The sequence below is a fragment of the Sebastes fasciatus genome, chromosome 7, assembly GCF_043250625.1.
Source record: "Sebastes fasciatus isolate fSebFas1 chromosome 7, fSebFas1.pri, whole genome shotgun sequence".
Classification (NCBI taxonomy): Eukaryota; Metazoa; Chordata; class Actinopteri; order Perciformes; family Sebastidae; genus Sebastes; species Sebastes fasciatus.
In genome coordinates, this window is record NC_133801.1 from 22,769,895 (window position 1) to 22,787,742 (window position 17,848).

General features: G+C 40.4%; 2 protein-coding genes across 2 annotated transcripts; both read left to right on the forward strand.

The window, feature by feature from the left end:
* Nucleotides 1–312: 312 nt before the first annotated feature.
* LOC141770793 (extracellular calcium-sensing receptor-like) lies at nt 313–4,898 on the forward strand. The gene is made up of 9 exons (XM_074640638.1): nt 313–557; nt 839–1,133; nt 1,254–1,340; nt 1,560–1,829; nt 2,165–2,371; nt 2,786–3,061; nt 3,332–3,556; nt 3,788–3,911; nt 3,988–4,898. The coding sequence occupies exons 1-9, from the start codon at nt 313–315 to the stop codon at nt 4,896–4,898; spliced, it is 2,640 nt and encodes an 879-aa protein (XP_074496739.1).
* A 6,144-nt stretch (nt 4,899–11,042) lies between these two features.
* On the forward strand, nt 11,043–15,840 carry LOC141770794 (extracellular calcium-sensing receptor-like). Its single transcript, XM_074640639.1, has 9 exons — nt 11,043–11,287; nt 11,569–11,863; nt 11,984–12,070; nt 12,289–12,558; nt 12,886–13,092; nt 13,750–14,025; nt 14,419–14,643; nt 14,730–14,853; nt 14,930–15,840. Exons 1-9 carry the CDS (start codon nt 11,043–11,045, stop codon nt 15,838–15,840), a joined length of 2,640 nt encoding a protein of 879 aa, XP_074496740.1.
* Nucleotides 15,841–17,848: the final 2,008 nt, after the last annotated feature.

The following is a 17,848-nucleotide window of genomic DNA, read 5'->3' on the forward strand; positions in this document are numbered from 1 at the left end:
CTGAATAATGAGGAGTCCCTCATTACTTCATCTTTATTTTTACAATGAATTCCTTTAAAAAAATTGGAAAAAGCAGGATTCTTAACAGATTTGTATTCATCATATTCAGACAACATATACATTAAAATTCAAATCCATGAATATTATGAAGTTGAACATAACTTACAAAATCAATCTCAAATGAAAGGCATATTAGGCCCTGCCCTTACTTTTGCATATGCGCTGATGGGTGGTGTGCAAGATTAAACAATGCTGCAAGTCAATAAAAGGGGTTGACACTGTGTCAGAAAAGGAGTAAACAGGAGGAAAGCCATGTGGGCATTTTTAGATATCAACGTCCTCTTGCTCATGTACTATGTGTTGTTGTATTCCTACTTTTCTTCTGCTGTGCCCTCCCCTCTCCATTTAACCTCCTGCCGGTTACAGCGACAGTTTCATCTAAATGGGATGCACAAGGCTGGAGATGTGGTTCTGGGAGGGCTGTTTGAGATCCACTTATTTTCTGTCTTTCCGGACTTGTCTTTTACCTCAGAGCCACAACAGCCAACCTGCCACAGGTCAGTCAGGGAACACCAAAATGCAGAACTGGAGGAAAACAATCTCATTAGTGCAATTTATTTGTATATGATAAGATATTACTCGGTCAGAATTGCATTGTGTATTTATGCCATTTTAGACATATCACTTGTCTCCTTTATATTCTTTATTTAGGTATTGTAATAATTGTTACTATTCAACTGGCTTAATTGTTTGCCAAATCTGTAATTGTGCAACACGTTCATGACAGGTCAGTTACTGTATCATTTTGTATTTTCCAACAATGATATTTTTGTGTTAGTTTTAATGTTCTAGGATTCAGACAGGCCCAGACCATGGCCTTTGCTATTGATGAGATCAACAGAAACTCCAACCTGCTACCTAATGTAACTCTTGGATACAGTCTTAATGACAACTGCCACAACCTAGGAATTGGATTCCGTGCAGCGTTGTCATTAGCCAGTGGTCAAGAGGAGCAGTTTATATTGGACAAGACCTGTGTAGGAACCCTTCCAGTCCTTGGTATTGTGGGTGATTCTTCCTCTAGACGTTCTATCGCCATCTCCACTGTCTTAGGTTTGTACAGAGTACCTATGGTAAGTTGTTTTCTGTTGTAGCATTTTAATTTTAAATGCAATGTCAATTGTAAACATTGGACTAATCACCCGATGAAGGATTTGAATGTTTTTAGGATATACAGTCTGTGTCTTTCACAGGTGAGTTATTTTGCCACATGTTCGTGCCTGAGTGACCGGCAAAGGTTTCCATCCTTCTTTAGGACGATCCCAAGCGATGCTTTCCAGGTGACCATCAATCATCAAAAATGAAAATGCATCCCTGTACTGCAATGAAATATAATATTTTTTGTGTAATACCTGTCAAATACGTTGTGCCATTGATGGAGCTGTCTGGTCTTGAGGGTACCAGTTAAACGTGGTCCATTGTGGAAACAGTTTAGCAGGTTAATCACTGAAAGATTATTCTGGCCTGTGTATTAATCCCCCCAATCTGTATTTACTTAGGTGCGTGCTATGATTCAGATTCTCAGGCGCTTTGGCTGGACTTGGACAGGTCTTCTGGTCAGTAATGATGATTATGGAATCCACGCTGCCCGATCCTTTCAATCTGACCTGGCTCAGTCTGGTGGAGGGTGTCTGGCCTACTTTGAGATTTTACCCTGGGACAAAGACGCAGCTGAACTGAGGAGAATTGTGGATTTGATGAGGAAATCTACAGCTCGTGTGGTCATTGTCTTTGCACATGAGAGTCACATGATTAACCTCATGGAAGAGGTTGGGGTTGAATAACAGCTTAATTATAATTTCATATAATTAAACAACTTAATGTTTTAATTGTTAAACTGAAATATTTAAGTTACAATATAATATTGTCCTGTAGCAAATAGATTTAATTGAATAAATCACTTGTCTTATTTGTTAAAGGAGGTGTTAACCAGTATAACTGGGCATTAGAGTGACATCACTAACTCAAACAAATTACAGCGACCTCCAGTTATATACTGTATACTGTGTAAACCAAAGCATTGCACATGTGTATGATTGAGTAAGACAAGACATCAACTGTGTCGCTGTATGAATTTATATATTTTATATAATGCCATGCAAAGGTGGTGAGGCAGAATGTGAGAGGCCTGCAGTGGATGGCCAGTGAAGCCTGGACTGCAGCTACTGTGCTCCAAACCCCCCACCTCATGCCGTACCTGAGTGGAACACTGGGCATTGCCATCCGTCGAGGAGAAATACCAGGACTCAGGGACTTCCTGTTAAGAATACATACTGACCTACAACACAACAACAGTTATGGAAATAACATGGTGAGTTTAAGTGGAGACACCCCAGGTGAAGAGGGTAAAACATTTAAACAGTATATATCGCCATGAAACTTCCCCAGTTGATTACAATTATTTTTTCTATTACAAGTTTTCTGAAATGTTATGTTTAAATATGCTCATGAGGCATTATCTAATTAAAACTTATGGTGAATTTAAGAGACATCAACAGACACATATATGTAAAGTGTAGTAAAATAAACACCTAAATTAGATGTTTTCTGAAGAAAACATGTTATGGAAGCAAAATAGCCCAAAATTTCAAAATTGATCATTGCATGAAAAACAATGTTTTTGCCTGTAGTGTCTCACCTTACAATTGCAATCTGATTTGGTATGTGTAAGAGTAATACAATATGTTGTCATCATTTATAACACAAGATTTTCAATACATTTCAGGTAAATCAGTTTTGGGAATACACGTTTCAGTGTAGATTTGCACCACCTCCAGCAGGTTGGGTAGAGGCTGGGGGAGAACTATGCACTGGACAGGAAGGTCTAGAGAGTGTGGAGACTGAGTTGTTGGACATTTCAAACCTCAGGCCAGAGTATAACGTGTACAAGGCTGTGTATGCTCTGGCGTATGCTCTTGATGACATGCTGCGCTGTGTGCCGGGGAGAGGGCCTTTCAGCGGACACAGCGGTGCCAGTTTGCAAAGACTGGAGCTATGGCAGGTGGGATATCAGTTTACACTCCACCTGTTCATGTGACTAAATCCTATTATCAGGACAGAGTGTATTCGCACTGGGTATACAGTAATATCAGTGACTTCACTTTAATGGAAATGCTTTGTTGGAATTGTTAATATCTTCATATGTTCATAGGTGCAGTAGGCAGGTTGATTATTGATGATTAGATACCACTGTGTTCACCATGGTCATATAGAATTGATTTTTCATCTGTCCTTTTTTATTTTCCTCTATCCGTTATTCTGATATTCTTAGCTTGTGTATTACTTGGAAAAGGTCAACTTCACCACACCATTTGGTGATCAAGTTTCATTTGATGAGAATGGTGATGCCTTACCAATATATGATGTCATGAACTGGCTGTGGCTCCCTGATGGACGAACTAAAGTTGAGAGTGTGGGCGAGGTCAAAGAGTCAGCCAAAGGTGAAGAACTCACACTTGATGAAGACAAAATCGTCTGGAACTCTGAATCCAAAGAGGTTGCCTTTAATTTTTCAGACACCTATTTTGTGTACTATGCAGGACTCATTATAGCTATTTGACTCAATAAAATGTGATGGACTGGCGACCTGTCCAGGGTGTACCCCGCCTTCGCCCAATGTCGGCTGGGATCGGCTCCAGCCCCCCCGCGACCCCTAACGGGATAAGCGGTTGCAGATGAGGATGAGGATGAGGGACTCAATAAAAGATGTGTATTTTTCTCCCTACAGCCCCCCCGGTCAGTGTGCAGTGAGAGCTGTCCTCCAGGTACCCGAATGGCCAGAAAGAAGGGGCAACCTGAGTGCTGTTTTGACTGTATCCCTTGTTCTGAGGGAAAGATCAGCAATAAGACTGGTTGGTATTCAGTTTTAAATATTGCAGTTTGGAGATATAATTAAACATTAATCTTAACACTATCATGTTTTCTTAGACTCCATGGAGTGCACCAGTTGTCTGGAGGACTTCTGGTCCAGCCCCCAGCGTGACCACTGTGTTCCTAAGAAAATAGAGTTCCTCTCCTATCAAGAGCCTCTTGGTATATTCCTGACAGCCATCACATTGTTAGGCACATTCATCTGTGCTATTGTCCTGGGCATCTTCATCTACCATCGCAGTACCCCTATAGTACGCGCCAACAATTCAGAACTGAGTTTCCAGCTATTGATGTCACTTAAATTATGTTTCCTCTGCTCACTGTTGTTCATCGGCCATCCCAGGCTGTGGACATGCCAACTGAGACATGCAGCATTTGGGATCAGCTTTGTACTTTGTGTCTCATGCATCCTGGTGAAAACCATGGTGGTTCTGGCTGTGTTCAAGGCCTCCAAACCAGGAGGTGGAGGCAGTCTCAAGTGGTTTGGTGCTGTGCAGCAGAGGGGGACAGTTATGGTTCTGACTTCTATTCAGGCAGCAATCTGCACTGCTTGGCTTGTCTCTGCTTCACCAGCTCCTCATAAAAATACTCAATACCACAATGACAAGATAGTTTATGAGTGTGTAGTCGGATCCACAGTTGGTTTTGCAGTGTTGATGGGTTATATTGGCTTACTGGCTATCCTCAGCTTCCTACTAGCATTCATGGCGAGGAATCTTCCAGACAACTTCAATGAAGCGAAGTTCATCACTTTCAGCATGCTGATCTTCTGTGCTGTGTGGGTGGCCTTTGTCCCCGCTTATATTAGCTCACCAGGCAAATATGCAGATGCAGTGGAGGTATTCGCCATCCTGGCCTCAAGTTTTGGTCTCTTGGTGGCACTGTTTGGACCCAAATGTTACATAATCCTGCTGAGACCAGAGAGGAACACAAAGAAAGCAATCATGGGTCGGGGCATTGAGTCATAAAACATGCTGACAGAATAAATACTTTTATCTATACAATACAAAAATAAAGGCAGAAAATATGTTGGTAGTAATAGCAATATTATTAGTAATTTAAAAAGTAGGCTGGTGACTAATAACTTGGATCATGTAGCGTTATTGCATAGAGCAGATTAATAATCAATCATTAATTAATATCAAAATATGTGTATACAATTAATAACTGGTTCAGGTTCAGGTTCAGGTGACTTTATTTGTACCCGTAGGTAGATTTGTTTTGCAGCAAAAATAGAGGATGGCATCATATTGACAATAAGGTAGAGCACAGACAAGAGACAGACATACCAAAAACAAAACAAGGCGTACTCAATGGTTTACTGGGATCAGGACCCAGCAAAAAGAAGGCCACAAGAACAATATAAAGAAAAAAAACACTGAAATATCAGGACAAAAAAGACACAATAAATGAGAAAAGGGATAAACTTTCCATAAATATGTGCAAAAGCCATAAATGTGTGCAAAAGCCGCTAGGACTTATTTAAATGAACAATTGCAGCTGGAACGAAGCTGTTCCTGTAGCGCTTTGTTCTACACCTTGGGACCCTAAACCTCCGACCAGATGGGAGGAACTGGAACTCACCAGACAGAGGATAAGCGTCATCGTGTGAGATGTAGCTGGCTATCCGCTGTAACTGCCTGGTATACAGGGACATTAAGCTTAGCTGTTACTCACCAATCAGCCGACTGGACCATTTAATAATCTGACTCAGCCTATTTCTGTCCTTCAGAGGCAGAGTACCAAACCATGACACTAGTGAAAAGGATAGAACAGACTCAATAAAAGCACGATAAAATAGCGTCATCATGGTTTTTCCGATGTGGAAGTGGGACAGCTTCCTTAAGCAGATCAGGCGCAGGTGCCCCTTCTTGCATACGGCTTCACAATTTGCCTCAAAGTTCAGTGCAGTGTCAATGATAATCCCGAGGTATTTATATGACTGCACATGTTCAACAGTTTGACCCTTAATGGTTGTGACTTCATGTTTAAAGGCATGCCTTCTAAAATCAATGACCATATCTTTGGTTTTAGATATGTTTAGTTGCAGATATGATTCCCCACACCATTTGAACAAGTCATCAGCCACATGGCCATGGCTGTTCTCATTGCCCTGAAGAAGGCTGACAATCACAGAGTCATCCGCATACTTTAAAACAGTTTGATTTTTAAAAGTACTCTGACACATAAAGGATAAAAAGCAAGGGTGAGAGCACACACCCTTGTGGGGAGCCAGTTGAGGAGCCCACTTTGTTTGATAAAAACCCATTGACTCTGACTCTCTGTGTTCTGTTGGTTAAAAAGTCTAAAATCCAGCTCACAAGGTTGTTACTTAAGTTAAAATGTTCTAAAAGCCTGTGGGTTAAAATGTGTGGTTGAATTGTGTTAAAAGCAGAGGAAAAGTCAATTAATAAAAGCCGGGCATGACACCCATTTCCCTCCAGATGTTTAAAAAGCAGGTTAAGCAGAGTGAGTGTGGCATCCTCCACTCCTCTGTCCGATAAGCAAACTGCAGCGGATCAAGTGCATGTTTGGTGATTTTTAAAATTTCTGACCTCACCAGTTTTTCAAGAGTTTTCATTAGGATTGAGGTCAAGGCAATTGGTCTAAAATCATTTAAAATGTTGGGACAGTTGGATTTAGGAACCGGGACAACAACAGCATCCTTCCAGACTTTGGGGACATGCTGTGTTTCTAAAGATTGATTAAAAATATAATTAAAAACTGGGCTCAATTCTTTTGCACAAGACTTCAGTAAATGGCCGCAGATATTATCTGGTCCAGGGCTCCTGTTTACTTTTGTGCAGAAGAAAATTTTTTCAACATCCTTTTGGTTTATAGGAAAGTGCTGATTGTCCTGAAGTCTGAGGCTCAGTTTCTGAATTTCTTTCCCAAAATCAAACATATCAAAACGATTATAAAAACAATTAAGAGCATTAGCAAATTATGTATCTGAATTAAAGCTATTTAAAGTGACATTTCTGCTGTTTTTTGTGTTCTGGAGGCCAGCAATTGTTTGCATGCTGGTCCAAGCTGACCCAAGGTTATTAGCAGCCATTTTGTTCTCCAGTTCTGATTTATAGCTCCGTTTTGCTTTCAAAATTTAAATTTTAGGCTCCTTTGTGGCTGAGTGTAAGTCTGATGCTACTCCCTGTTGAAAGGCAAGTTTATTTTTCTTTATGCTAGACTTAACTGATTTAGTGACCCATGGCTTATTATTGGGGTATATTTTAACCCTCTTACTGGGAACAATCATGTCTTTACAAAAAGCAGCATATGAGCATGTAACATCAGTAAGTTCATCCAAGTCATCACATGACTGCTTAAACATATCCCAGTCAGTGCAGTCAAAGCATTCCTGCAGGGAGAGCACAGATTCATCAGTCCACACTTTCACGTCCTTGGTTTGCGCTTTTTCCCTCTTTAAAGCAGTCTTGTAAATGGGCAGAAGATGCACACAGTTATGATCTGCAGAGCCCAGAGGTTGGAGAGGGAGTGATTTAAAAGCATCTTTAATTGACCCATAGCAGAGAAGTCTTATCCTGCCTTGTTGGACAGGAAACATATTGGTAGAAGTTCGTCAGGGTCTTTTTCAGAGAGACATGGTTAAAATCACCCAGTATAAAGTTGGGAGCATCAGGTGAAATAGACAGCAGTTTTTGAACGACATCAGAAATGGTGCTGGAGGCCGAGGCACCGTTTCCCTTCGGGTGGATGTACATAGTCATTATGAAAAGTTGAGGAAATTCACAGGGCAGGTAAAAGGGACGCAACGACACAGAGAGAAGTTCAACATCTGCCGTGCAGATTTGATCTCTGACAGTCACAGAGCTGCAGTATCGTTTGTTGACATACAAACATACCCCGCCTCCTTGTGTTTTCCCCGTCACTTCAGCCTTGCGATCGAGATGAAAGGGAGCCCCAAAACCATCAATGAGCAGGTCGATGTCCCGGTCTCGCTCAGTGAGCCACGTCTCTGTGAAGGCCATGATGCAGCAGTCCATGAAGTCCTTTTGAAAGCGGACATTTCCTTGGAGTTCGTCCACTTTGTTCCTCAGGGACTGTACGTTTCCCATAATCACTGAGGGCAAAGGGATCCTGGTGAGCCGCTGCTTCCTGAAGCGCAGTCTGACGCCACCTCGTTTTCCCCGCTTCCTCTTCTTCCTTGTTGAATCACTTGTTTTACAATTAATATCCTTCAGGATGAACTCTGTCAGTTGTAATGTGACATCTGTCACGCGAGTTAAACTCGCACAGTTCAGCTGCAGCAGCACGTCTCTGGAGTGCGTGTACAGTATCATTGCTGGATCGACAGCTCAGCTGACATCGCTCGCAAGTAAAAGATAAGACAAAAACCACAACAGGGCAGGATAAAAGTGATCCATTTCAATCAGCGGCAGGGTGAGTACTCAGACAACAGTGAACACTTACGAGGGACACGTAAAACCACGTAGAAACCTTTAAAAAAGAAGTATAAACACATCACACAGACGCCAAAGTCTCACTGTCGGTCGCTGCGGGCGCATGCGCCCTAGCCCTATTTCATTCATTCAAGTTGATTGCATTCATTCAAGTAAACCAATATTATTAATCATAAACCCATGAATTGTCGTAAAATGTGAAGGAGAGTGGTGACACTCTGCTTCAGATATCATACACAATTAGGTGTCAAACAGGTCAATTCAGTGACTGAATTCTCTTATTGAATTTGTTGTTCGACATTTGCCTATCAATTAAATTTGGTTTAGTATTAACGCATCATTCAGCAGCAGCGACGTACATGAAACCTGCCTTGGCGGAGGTCTGTGCTCTCCGAGTGCAATTGTAGTTGACTATAAATTTGTTTGTTAGTCTAATCATAACACTTCTGAAAATGTATTTATATATCACTTTCGATGAGTAGATAGGTGGATTATGTTGTAAGGGGTGGCCGCAGATCTGTCTGGAACACGGCATTTTGGATCTTTTGGATCCAACGGTGCGATTCAGCTTAAGTCGTTTTTCTCCCTCAGTGGCTCTCTTTGCCGTCCTCGGGCACTTTGGGATGCGGTCGGCTGCGACGTTACCTTGATGCAAACTCGGCTTGAGAAGTTTTTTTTTCTCTGTGCCATTTCCTCAACCCCCCCTCGGAGATGGAGGAGTCTCTCAGTTAAAAATGTCCTTCATTTAAAGTCTTTCTTTAAAGTATCTTTTCTTCACACTGGCTGGTACCAAGTCTATAGCATGTTGTGGATGCACTGAAGTTGTAGCATATTTCAGGTTTCAGCAGCTGACTGAATCAGCCATCAGGGAAGAGCAGCATGGCAGCAGAGCGGCAAGAGAGATGGTTTGGCATGGCAGGATTCAGAATTATTTTAGCTGTAGTCAGGTAGGCTGGGTGCCATCTCAGCCTGTCTTGAGGTGCTTGGCAAGCGTGTGTCTAAGTGTCTGTTTAAGATCTCTGGGGACGTATAATATAGACATATAAAATATACAAATATTTCTGTAGCAGGATCTCATCAAGTGATTAATATAAAGGGAAGGTTTTTGAGTTATCTGAACTGAAAATGACTGAACTAGATAAATTGTTATAAACAAACTTACAGTAGCCACAAATGTGGATTTCGAAAAGAAGGCAAGGAGAGGTCAGAAGTGTGAGACAGACTTGTGTCTCTACTGGCTCCTACTAATTTACATTTTCTTCTTGTCCCAAACATGTACATGATTACCAAAACTGCCTGTTATTAAACATATGTTGGCAAAGCACAACACATCAATTCAAGTACATGTTAATTTGCATCAAATGTCATTCCATTTTGGTCTCATTCACAGCTGCATGTGTCTTTCGGTGACTGTGAGCCAATATCTCAAAGAAAGGTATATAGTCTTAAAACCCAGGGAGTTTTATCAGAATTTACTCAGGTGCCACCCAATTTTACAAAAACAGTGAAAAATTCAAAATTTGATTTATATCAATTGAGTCTGTATTTGAGTTATCTCAACTGAAAATGACTGAACTAGATAAATCATTCTGAACAAACTTAGTTACAAATGTGGATTTCCAAAAGAAGGCACAGAGAGGTCAGAAGTGAGACAGACTTGTGTCTCTGTTGGCTCCTACTAATTTCAGTTTTCTTCTTGTGAACATGTAGATGTTAAACAAAACGTCCTGTTATTAAAGATATGTTAGCAAAGCACAACACATCAATTCAAGTACATGTTAATTTGCATCAAATGTCATTTCCATTTCCATCTCATTCACAGCTGCATGTGTCTTTGGGTTACTGTGAGCCAATATCTCAAAGGAATGTATTTAGTCTTAAAACCCAGGGAGTAGGCCATAAATTCTCGTTTGTTTCTTCATTTATTCCTCCAAATTGTTGCCTCACAGCAAGAGGGTCGCAGGTTCAAATCCGGCTTGGGGCCCTTCTGTGTGGATTTTGCATCTCTGTGTCAGCCCTGTGATAGTCTGGCGACCTGTCCAGGTTGTACCCCATCTTTGCCCAATGTGAGCTGGGATGTGAGCTCTGAATCAGCTGCTGAGCAGCACAAAACTAGTAACGACTCATTAATTACTGATTACTTGAACATTAGTTACTGTTTTTATGTCCCTACAAGTAAAGTAAAACATAATACGGAGTACTTACTGAGGAGTTCCTCATTACCTCATCAATAAAGTATGATTACTTACCCTATTTGTGTTCCCCCCAAGTAAAGTGAGACATAACAATGAATAGTTACTGTGGAGTTCCTCATTACCTCATCATTAACGTATGATTACTTACCCTTTTTGTGCCCCAAAGTAAGATGAGGCATAATACTGAATAATGAGGAATCCCTCATTACTTCATCATTATCTTTACAATGAATTCCTTTAAAGAAATCGGAGAAAGCAGGATTCTTCACAGATTTTTATTCATCATATTCAGCCCAACATATACAATAAAATTCAAATCCATGAATTTTATGAAGTTGAAAATCATTTACAAAATCAATCTCAAATGAAATGAATATTAGGCCCTGCCCTTACTTTTGCGTATGCGCTGATGGGTGGTGTGCAAGATTAAACAATGCTGCAAGTCAATAAAAGGGGTTGACACTGAGTCAGAAAAGGAGTAAACAGGAGGAAAACCATGTGGGCAGTTTTAGATATCAACGTCCTCTTGCTCATGTACTCTGTGTTGTTGTGTTCCTACTTTTCTTCTGCTGTGCCCTCCCCTCTCCATTCAACCTCCTGCCAGTTACAGGGACAGTTTCATCTAAATGGGATGCACAAGGCTGGTGATGTGGTTCTCGGAGGGCTGTTTGCGATTAACTTCTTTTCTTTCTTTACGGACTTGTCTTTTACCTCAGAGCCAAAACAGCCAACCTGCCACAGGTCAGTCAGGGAACAGCAAAATGCAGAACTGGAGGAAGTCAATCCCATTAGTGCAATTTATTTGTATATGATAAGATATTACTTGGTCAGAATTACATTGTGTATTTATGCCATTTTAGACATATCACTTGTCTCCTTTATATTCTTTATTCAGGTATTGTAATAATTGTTACTATTCAACTGGCTTAATTTTTTGCCAAATCTGTAATTGTGCAACATGTTCATGTCAGCTCAGTTACTGTATCATTTTGTAATTTCCAACAATGGTATTTTTGTGTTAGTTTTAATGTTCTAGGATTTAGGCAGGCCCAGACCATGGCCTTTGCTATTGATGAGATCAACAGAAACTCCAACCTGCTACCTAATGTGACTCTGGGATACAGTCTTAATGACAACTGCAACAACCTAGGAGTTGGATTCCGCGCAGCGTTGTCACTAGCCAGTGGTCAAGAGGAGCAGTTTATGTTGGACAAGACCTGTGTAGGAACCCCTCCAGTCCTTGGGATTGTGGGTGATTCTTCCTCTAGACGTTCTATCGCCATCTCCACTGTCTTAGGTTTGTACAGAGTACCTATGGTAAGTTGTGTTCTGTTGTAGTATTATAATTTTAAATGCAATGTCAATTGTAAACATTGGACTAATCACCCGATGAAGGATTTGAATGTTTTTAGGATGTACAGTCTGTGTCTTTCACAGGTGAGTTATTTTGCCACATGTTCGTGCCTGAGTGACCGGCAAAAGTTTCCATCCTTCTTTAGAACGATCCCAAGCGATGCTTTCCAGGTGACCATCAATCATCAAAATGAAAATGTATCCCAGTACTGCAATGAAATATTATATATTTTTTGTAATACATGTCAAATACGTTGTGCCATTGATGGAGCTGTTTGGTCTGAAGGGTACCAGTTAAACATGGTCCATCGTGGAAACAGTTTAGCAGGTTAATCACTGAGAGATTATTCCAGCCTGTGCATTAATCCTTCCTATCTGTATTTACTTAGGTGCGTGCTATGATTCAGATTCTCAGGCGCTTTGGTTGGACTTGGACAGGTCTGCTGGTCAGTGATGATGATTATGGACTACACGCCGCCCGATCCTTTCAATCTGATCTGGCTCAGTCTGGTGGAGGGTGTCTGGCCTACTTTGAGATTTTGCCCTGGGACAAAGAAGCAGCTGAACTAAGGAGAATTGTGGATTTGATGAGGAAATCTACAGCTCATGTGGTCATTGTCTTTGCATATGAGAGTCACATGATTAACCTCATGGAAGAGGTTGGGCTTGAATTACAGCTTAATTATAATTTCATATAATTAAACAACTTAATGTTTTAATTGTTAAACTGAAATATTTAAGTTACGATATAATATTGTCCTGTAGCAAATAGATTTAATTGAATAAATCACTTGTCTTATTTGTTAAAGGAGCTGTTAACCTGTATAACCGAGTGAGATCACTAACTCAAACAAATTACAACGACCTCCAGTTATATACTGTATACTGTGTAAAATACCGGATTTCACATGTGTAAGAATGAGGAAGACAAGACATCAACTGTGTCACTGTATGAATTTATATATTTTATATCATGAAATTCACAGGTGGTGAGGCAGAATGTGACAGGCCTGCAGTGGATGGCAAGTGAAGCCTGGACTGCAGCTACTGTGCTCCAGACCCCCCACCTCATGCCGTACTTGAACGGCACACTGGGCATTGCCATCCGACGAGGAGGAATACCAGGACTCAGGGACTTCCTGTTAAGAATACGTCCTGACAAACAACACAACAACCGCTATGGAAATAACATGGTGAGTTTAAGTGGAGACACCCCAGGTGAGGATGGTAAAATATTTAAATAATATATATCGCCATGAAAATTCCCCAGTTGATTACTTATATTAAGACAATTATTTTTTTGTATTACAAGTTTTCTAAGTTAAAATTGTTGTTTCATTTTATTGACATAATAGAGTCAAAGGTTTTTACAAAACTCATTTTGAGAAAACGGCCTTTAAAGATATGTATTGTAAAATTCAATCCATTTTGAAGACACTCCTGGTGAATTGGGTTAAAAATCTGAGATATCACCATTAAACTTCCCCAGTTGATTACTTACACTAAGACAATTATTTTTTGTCTTACAAGTTTTCTGAAATGTTTTGTTTAAATATGCAAATGAGGCATTATGTCATTCTAACTTTTGGTGAATTTAAGAGAAATGTACACACACATATATTCAAATGTTGTAAAATAAACACCTAAATTGGATGTTTTCTTTCCACTAGTCTAAAAGAAGACATGTTATGGAAGCAAAATAGCCCAACATTTAAAAATTGACCAGTTCATGAACAACAATGTTTTTGCCTGTAGTGTCTCACCTTAAAATCGCAATCTGATCTCGTATTTGTAAGAATAATACAGTATGTTTTCATCATTTATAACACAAGGTTTTCAACACATTTCAGGTAAATCAGTTTTGGGAATACACTTTTCGCTGTAGATTTGCACCACCACCAGCAGGTTGGGTGGAGGCTGGGGGAGAACTATGCACTGGACAGGAAGATCTAGAGAGTGTGGAGACTGAGTTGTTGGACATTTCAAACCTCAGGCCAGAGTATAACGTGTACAAGGCTGTGTATGCTCTGGCGTATGCTCTTGATGACATGCTGCGCTGTGTGCCAGGGAGAGGTCCTTTCAGCGGACACAGCTGTGCCAGTTTGCAAAGACTGGAGCTATGGCAGGTGGGATATCATTTTAAACTCCACCTGTTCATGACTAAATCCTATACTATTTGGTGGAATAACATTTCAGGTATAGGATTAAATACAATGCTATGAGATTACTAATCTTAAAGTGCATTGCATAGCTGAAACATTTACCCCTTACACAAGGTGACAGCAGTGGATAATATTATCAGATCAAAGTGTATTGTCAGTGGGTATACAGTAATATCGTTGACTTCAATTTAATGGACATGCTTTGTTGGAATTGTTAATATCTTCATATGTTCATAGGTGCAGTAGGCAGGTTGATTATTGAATATTAGATACCACTGTGTTCACCATGGTCATATAAAATTGATTTTTCATCTGTCCTTTTTGATTTTCCTCTATCCGTTATTCTGATATTCTTAGCTTGTGTATTACTTGGAAAAGGTCAACTTCACCACACCATTTGGTGATCAAGTTTCATTTGATGAGAATGGTGATGCCTTACCAATATATGATGTCATGAACTGGCTGTGGCTCCCTGATGGACGAATTAAAGTTGAGAATGTGGGTGAGGTCAAAGAGTCAGCCAAAGGTGAAGAACTCACACTTGATGAAGACAAAATCGTCTGGAACTTTGAATCCAAAGAGGTTGCCTTTAATTTTTCGGACACCTATTTTGTGTACCATGCATGACACATTGACTCAATAAAAGATGTGTATTTTTCTCCCTACAGCCCCCCCGGTCAGTGTGCAGTGAGAGCTGTCTTCCAGGTACCCGCATGGCCAGAAAGAAGGGGCAACCTGAGTGCTGTTTTGACTGTATCCCTTGTTCTGAGGGAAAGATCAGCAATAAGACTGGTTGGTATTCAGTTTTAAATATTGCAGTTTGGAGATATAATTAAACATTAATCTTAACACTATCATGTTTTCTTAGACTCCATGGAGTGCACCATTTGTCCAGAGGACTTCTGGTCCAGCCCCCAGCGTGACCACTGTGTTCCTAAGAAAATAGAGTTCCTCTCCTATCAAGAGCCTCTAGGTATCTGCCTGACAGCCATCACATTGTTGGTCACATTAATCTGTGCTGTTGTCCTGGGCATCTTCATCTATCATCGCAGCACCCCCATAGTACGCGCCAACAATTCAGAACTGAGTTTCCAGCTATTGATATCACTTAAATTATGTTTCCTCTGCTCACTGTTGTTCATCGGCCATCCCAGGATGTGGACATGCCAGCTGAGACATGCAGCATTTGGGATCAGTTTTGTACTTTGTGTCTCATGCATCCTGGTGAAAACCATGGTGGTTCTGGCTGTGTTCAAGGCCTCCAAACCAGGAGGAGGAGCCAGTCTCAAGTGGTTTGGTGCTGTGCAGCAGAGAGGGACAGTTATGGTTCTTACTTCTATTCAGGCAGCAATCTGCACTGCTTGGCTTGTCTCTGCCTCATCAGCTCCTCATAAAAACACTCAATACCACAATGATAAGATAGTTTATGAGTGTGTAGTCGGATCCACAGTTGGTTTTGCAGTGTTACTGGGTTACATTGGCTTACTGGCTATCCTCAGCTTCCTACTTGCATTCATGGCAAGGAATCTTCCAGACAACTTCAATGAAGCCAAGTTCATCACTTTCAGCATGCTGATCTTCTGTGCTGTGTGGGTGGCATTTGTCCCTGCTTATGTCAGCTCACCAGGCAAATATGCAGATGCAGTGGAGGTATTCGCCATCCTTGCCTCCAGTTTTGGTCTCTTGGTGGCACTGTTTGGACCCAAATGTTACATAATCCTGCTGAGACCAGAGAGGAATACAAAGAAAGCAGTCATGGGTCGGGGCATTGAGTCATGAAACATTCAGACAGAATTAATACTTTTTCTCTATACAATACAAACATAAAGGAAGAAAAATATTTTGGTAGTAATAGCCATGTTATTAGTAATTGAGAAAGTAGGCTGATGACAAATAACTTCGATCATGTAGCGTTATTGCATAGAGCAGATTAATCATCAATCAATAATTAATATCAAAATATGTATATACAATTAATATCCCAATATTATTAATCATAAACCCATGAATTGTCGTAAAATGTGAAGGAGAGTGGTGACTATCCGCTTCAGATATCATACACAATTAGTTTTAATATCAGAATTTACACAGGTGCCACCCAATTTTATAAAAACAGGGAAAAATTCAAAATTTTATATATATCAATTGAGTCTCATAATATCAGGTGAAGTATATTTTCTTCACACTGGCTGGTACCAAGTCTATAGCATGTTGTGGATGCACTGAAGTTGTAGCATACTTCAGGTTTCAGCAGCTGACTGAATCAGCCATCAGGGCAGAGCAGCATGGCAGCAGAGCGGCAAGAGAGATGGTTTGGCATTGCAGGATTCAGAATTCTTTTAGCTGTAGTCAGGTAGGCTGGGTGCCAATCTCAGCCTGTCGTGAGGTGCTTGGCAAGCGTGTGTCTAAGCGTCTGTTTAAGATCTCTTGGTACGTATAATATAGACATATAAAATATAAAAATATTTAGGTAGCAGGATCTCATCAAGTGATTAATATAAAGGGAAGGGTTTAATCTAAAGCTTGTGATTATCTATTTATCAGCGTGAGTATTTGAGTTATCTAAACTGAAAATGACTGAACTAGATAAATTGTTATAAACAAACTTACAGTAGTCACAAATGTGGATTTCGAAAAGAAGGCAGGGAGAGGTCAGAAGTGTGAGACAGACTTGTGTCTCTGCTGGCTCCTACTAATTTCAGTTTTCTTCTGGTGAACATGTACATGTTAAACAAAACTGCCTGTTATTAAACATACGATACGATACGATACGATACGATACGATACGATACGATACGATACGATACAATGCGATACGATACAACTGTATTGTCAGTTTGCACTGAAATAAATTTTGCATCCATAGGCAGCTCAGTTTGAGAAAAAGTACACATACCATAGACATACTGTTACCATAAACAGACAGACAAGTAAGACCCATCAGACAAAAGAACAAAACACATCAACATTTTCATACATAACCCATTACAAAAATTACCATCTGTCCTCTGGATTTACATGTCTTTAGCAGCACATTAATTATTATTTAGCAACAAGATGGATTGATGGACAAAAGCGTTCTTTAACCTGATGCAGTTAAATAAAACGCCTCTTGGAGGGCAGAAGTTGATATTCCCCATTTAAAACATGTAAGGGATCAGAAGAGATGCTGTTGGCCAATCTGAGCATGCTCTTGTTGTGAGCTGCTTGAAAGGAGGCTTCCACAGGTTGGCCAATGATCTTCGCGCAGATTTTGATTTGACTATAAAGTTTAGTTTTAAGTTTTACAGATATGCTACTGAGCCAAGCTGTGCTGCAGTACAGCAGGACACTCTGAATCACTGAACTGAAAAATAGATAAATAATCTGGCTACTGGCTCCAAATGATCTGAGTCTGCAAAGTGTTAGCAAAGCACAACACATCAATTCAAGTACATGTTAATTTGTATCAAATGTCATTTCCATTTTGGTCTCATTCACAGCTGCATGTGTCTTTGGGAGACTGTGAGACAACATCTCAAAGGAATGTATATAGTCTTAAAACCCAGGGAGTAGGCCATAAATTCTCCTTTGTTTCTTCATTTGTTCCTCCAATTTGTTGCCTCACAGCAAGAGGGTCGCAGATTCAAATCCGGCTTGGGGCCCTTTCTTTGTGGAGTTTGCATGTTCTCCCCATGTTAGCGTGGGTTTTCTCCGTGTTCTCCGGCTTCCTCCCACAGTCCAAAGACATGCAGGTTAGGTTAATTGTTGACTCTAAATTGCCCATAGGTGTGAATGTGAGCGTGAA

Bases quoted from the DNA above. Each gene is read 5' to 3' on its own strand.
- LOC141770793 (XM_074640638.1), top strand. From the start codon at position 313: ATGTGGGCATTTTTAGATATCAACGTCCTCTTGCTCATGTACTATGTG. The intron at 3,557-3,787 runs GTTGCCTTTAAT...TTCTCCCTACAG, and splicing joins GGAACTCTGAATCCAAAGAG to CCCCCCCGGTCAGTGTGCAG. The intron at 3,912-3,987 runs GTTGGTATTCAG...ATGTTTTCTTAG, and splicing joins AAAGATCAGCAATAAGACTG to ACTCCATGGAGTGCACCAGT.
- LOC141770794 (XM_074640639.1), top strand. From the start codon at position 11,043: ATGTGGGCAGTTTTAGATATCAACGTCCTCTTGCTCATGTACTCTGTG. The intron at 11,288-11,568 runs GTCAGTCAGGGA...TTTTTGTGTTAG, and splicing joins AAACAGCCAACCTGCCACAG to TTTTAATGTTCTAGGATTTA. The intron at 13,093-13,749 runs GTGAGTTTAAGT...AACACATTTCAG, and splicing joins ACCGCTATGGAAATAACATG to GTAAATCAGTTTTGGGAATA.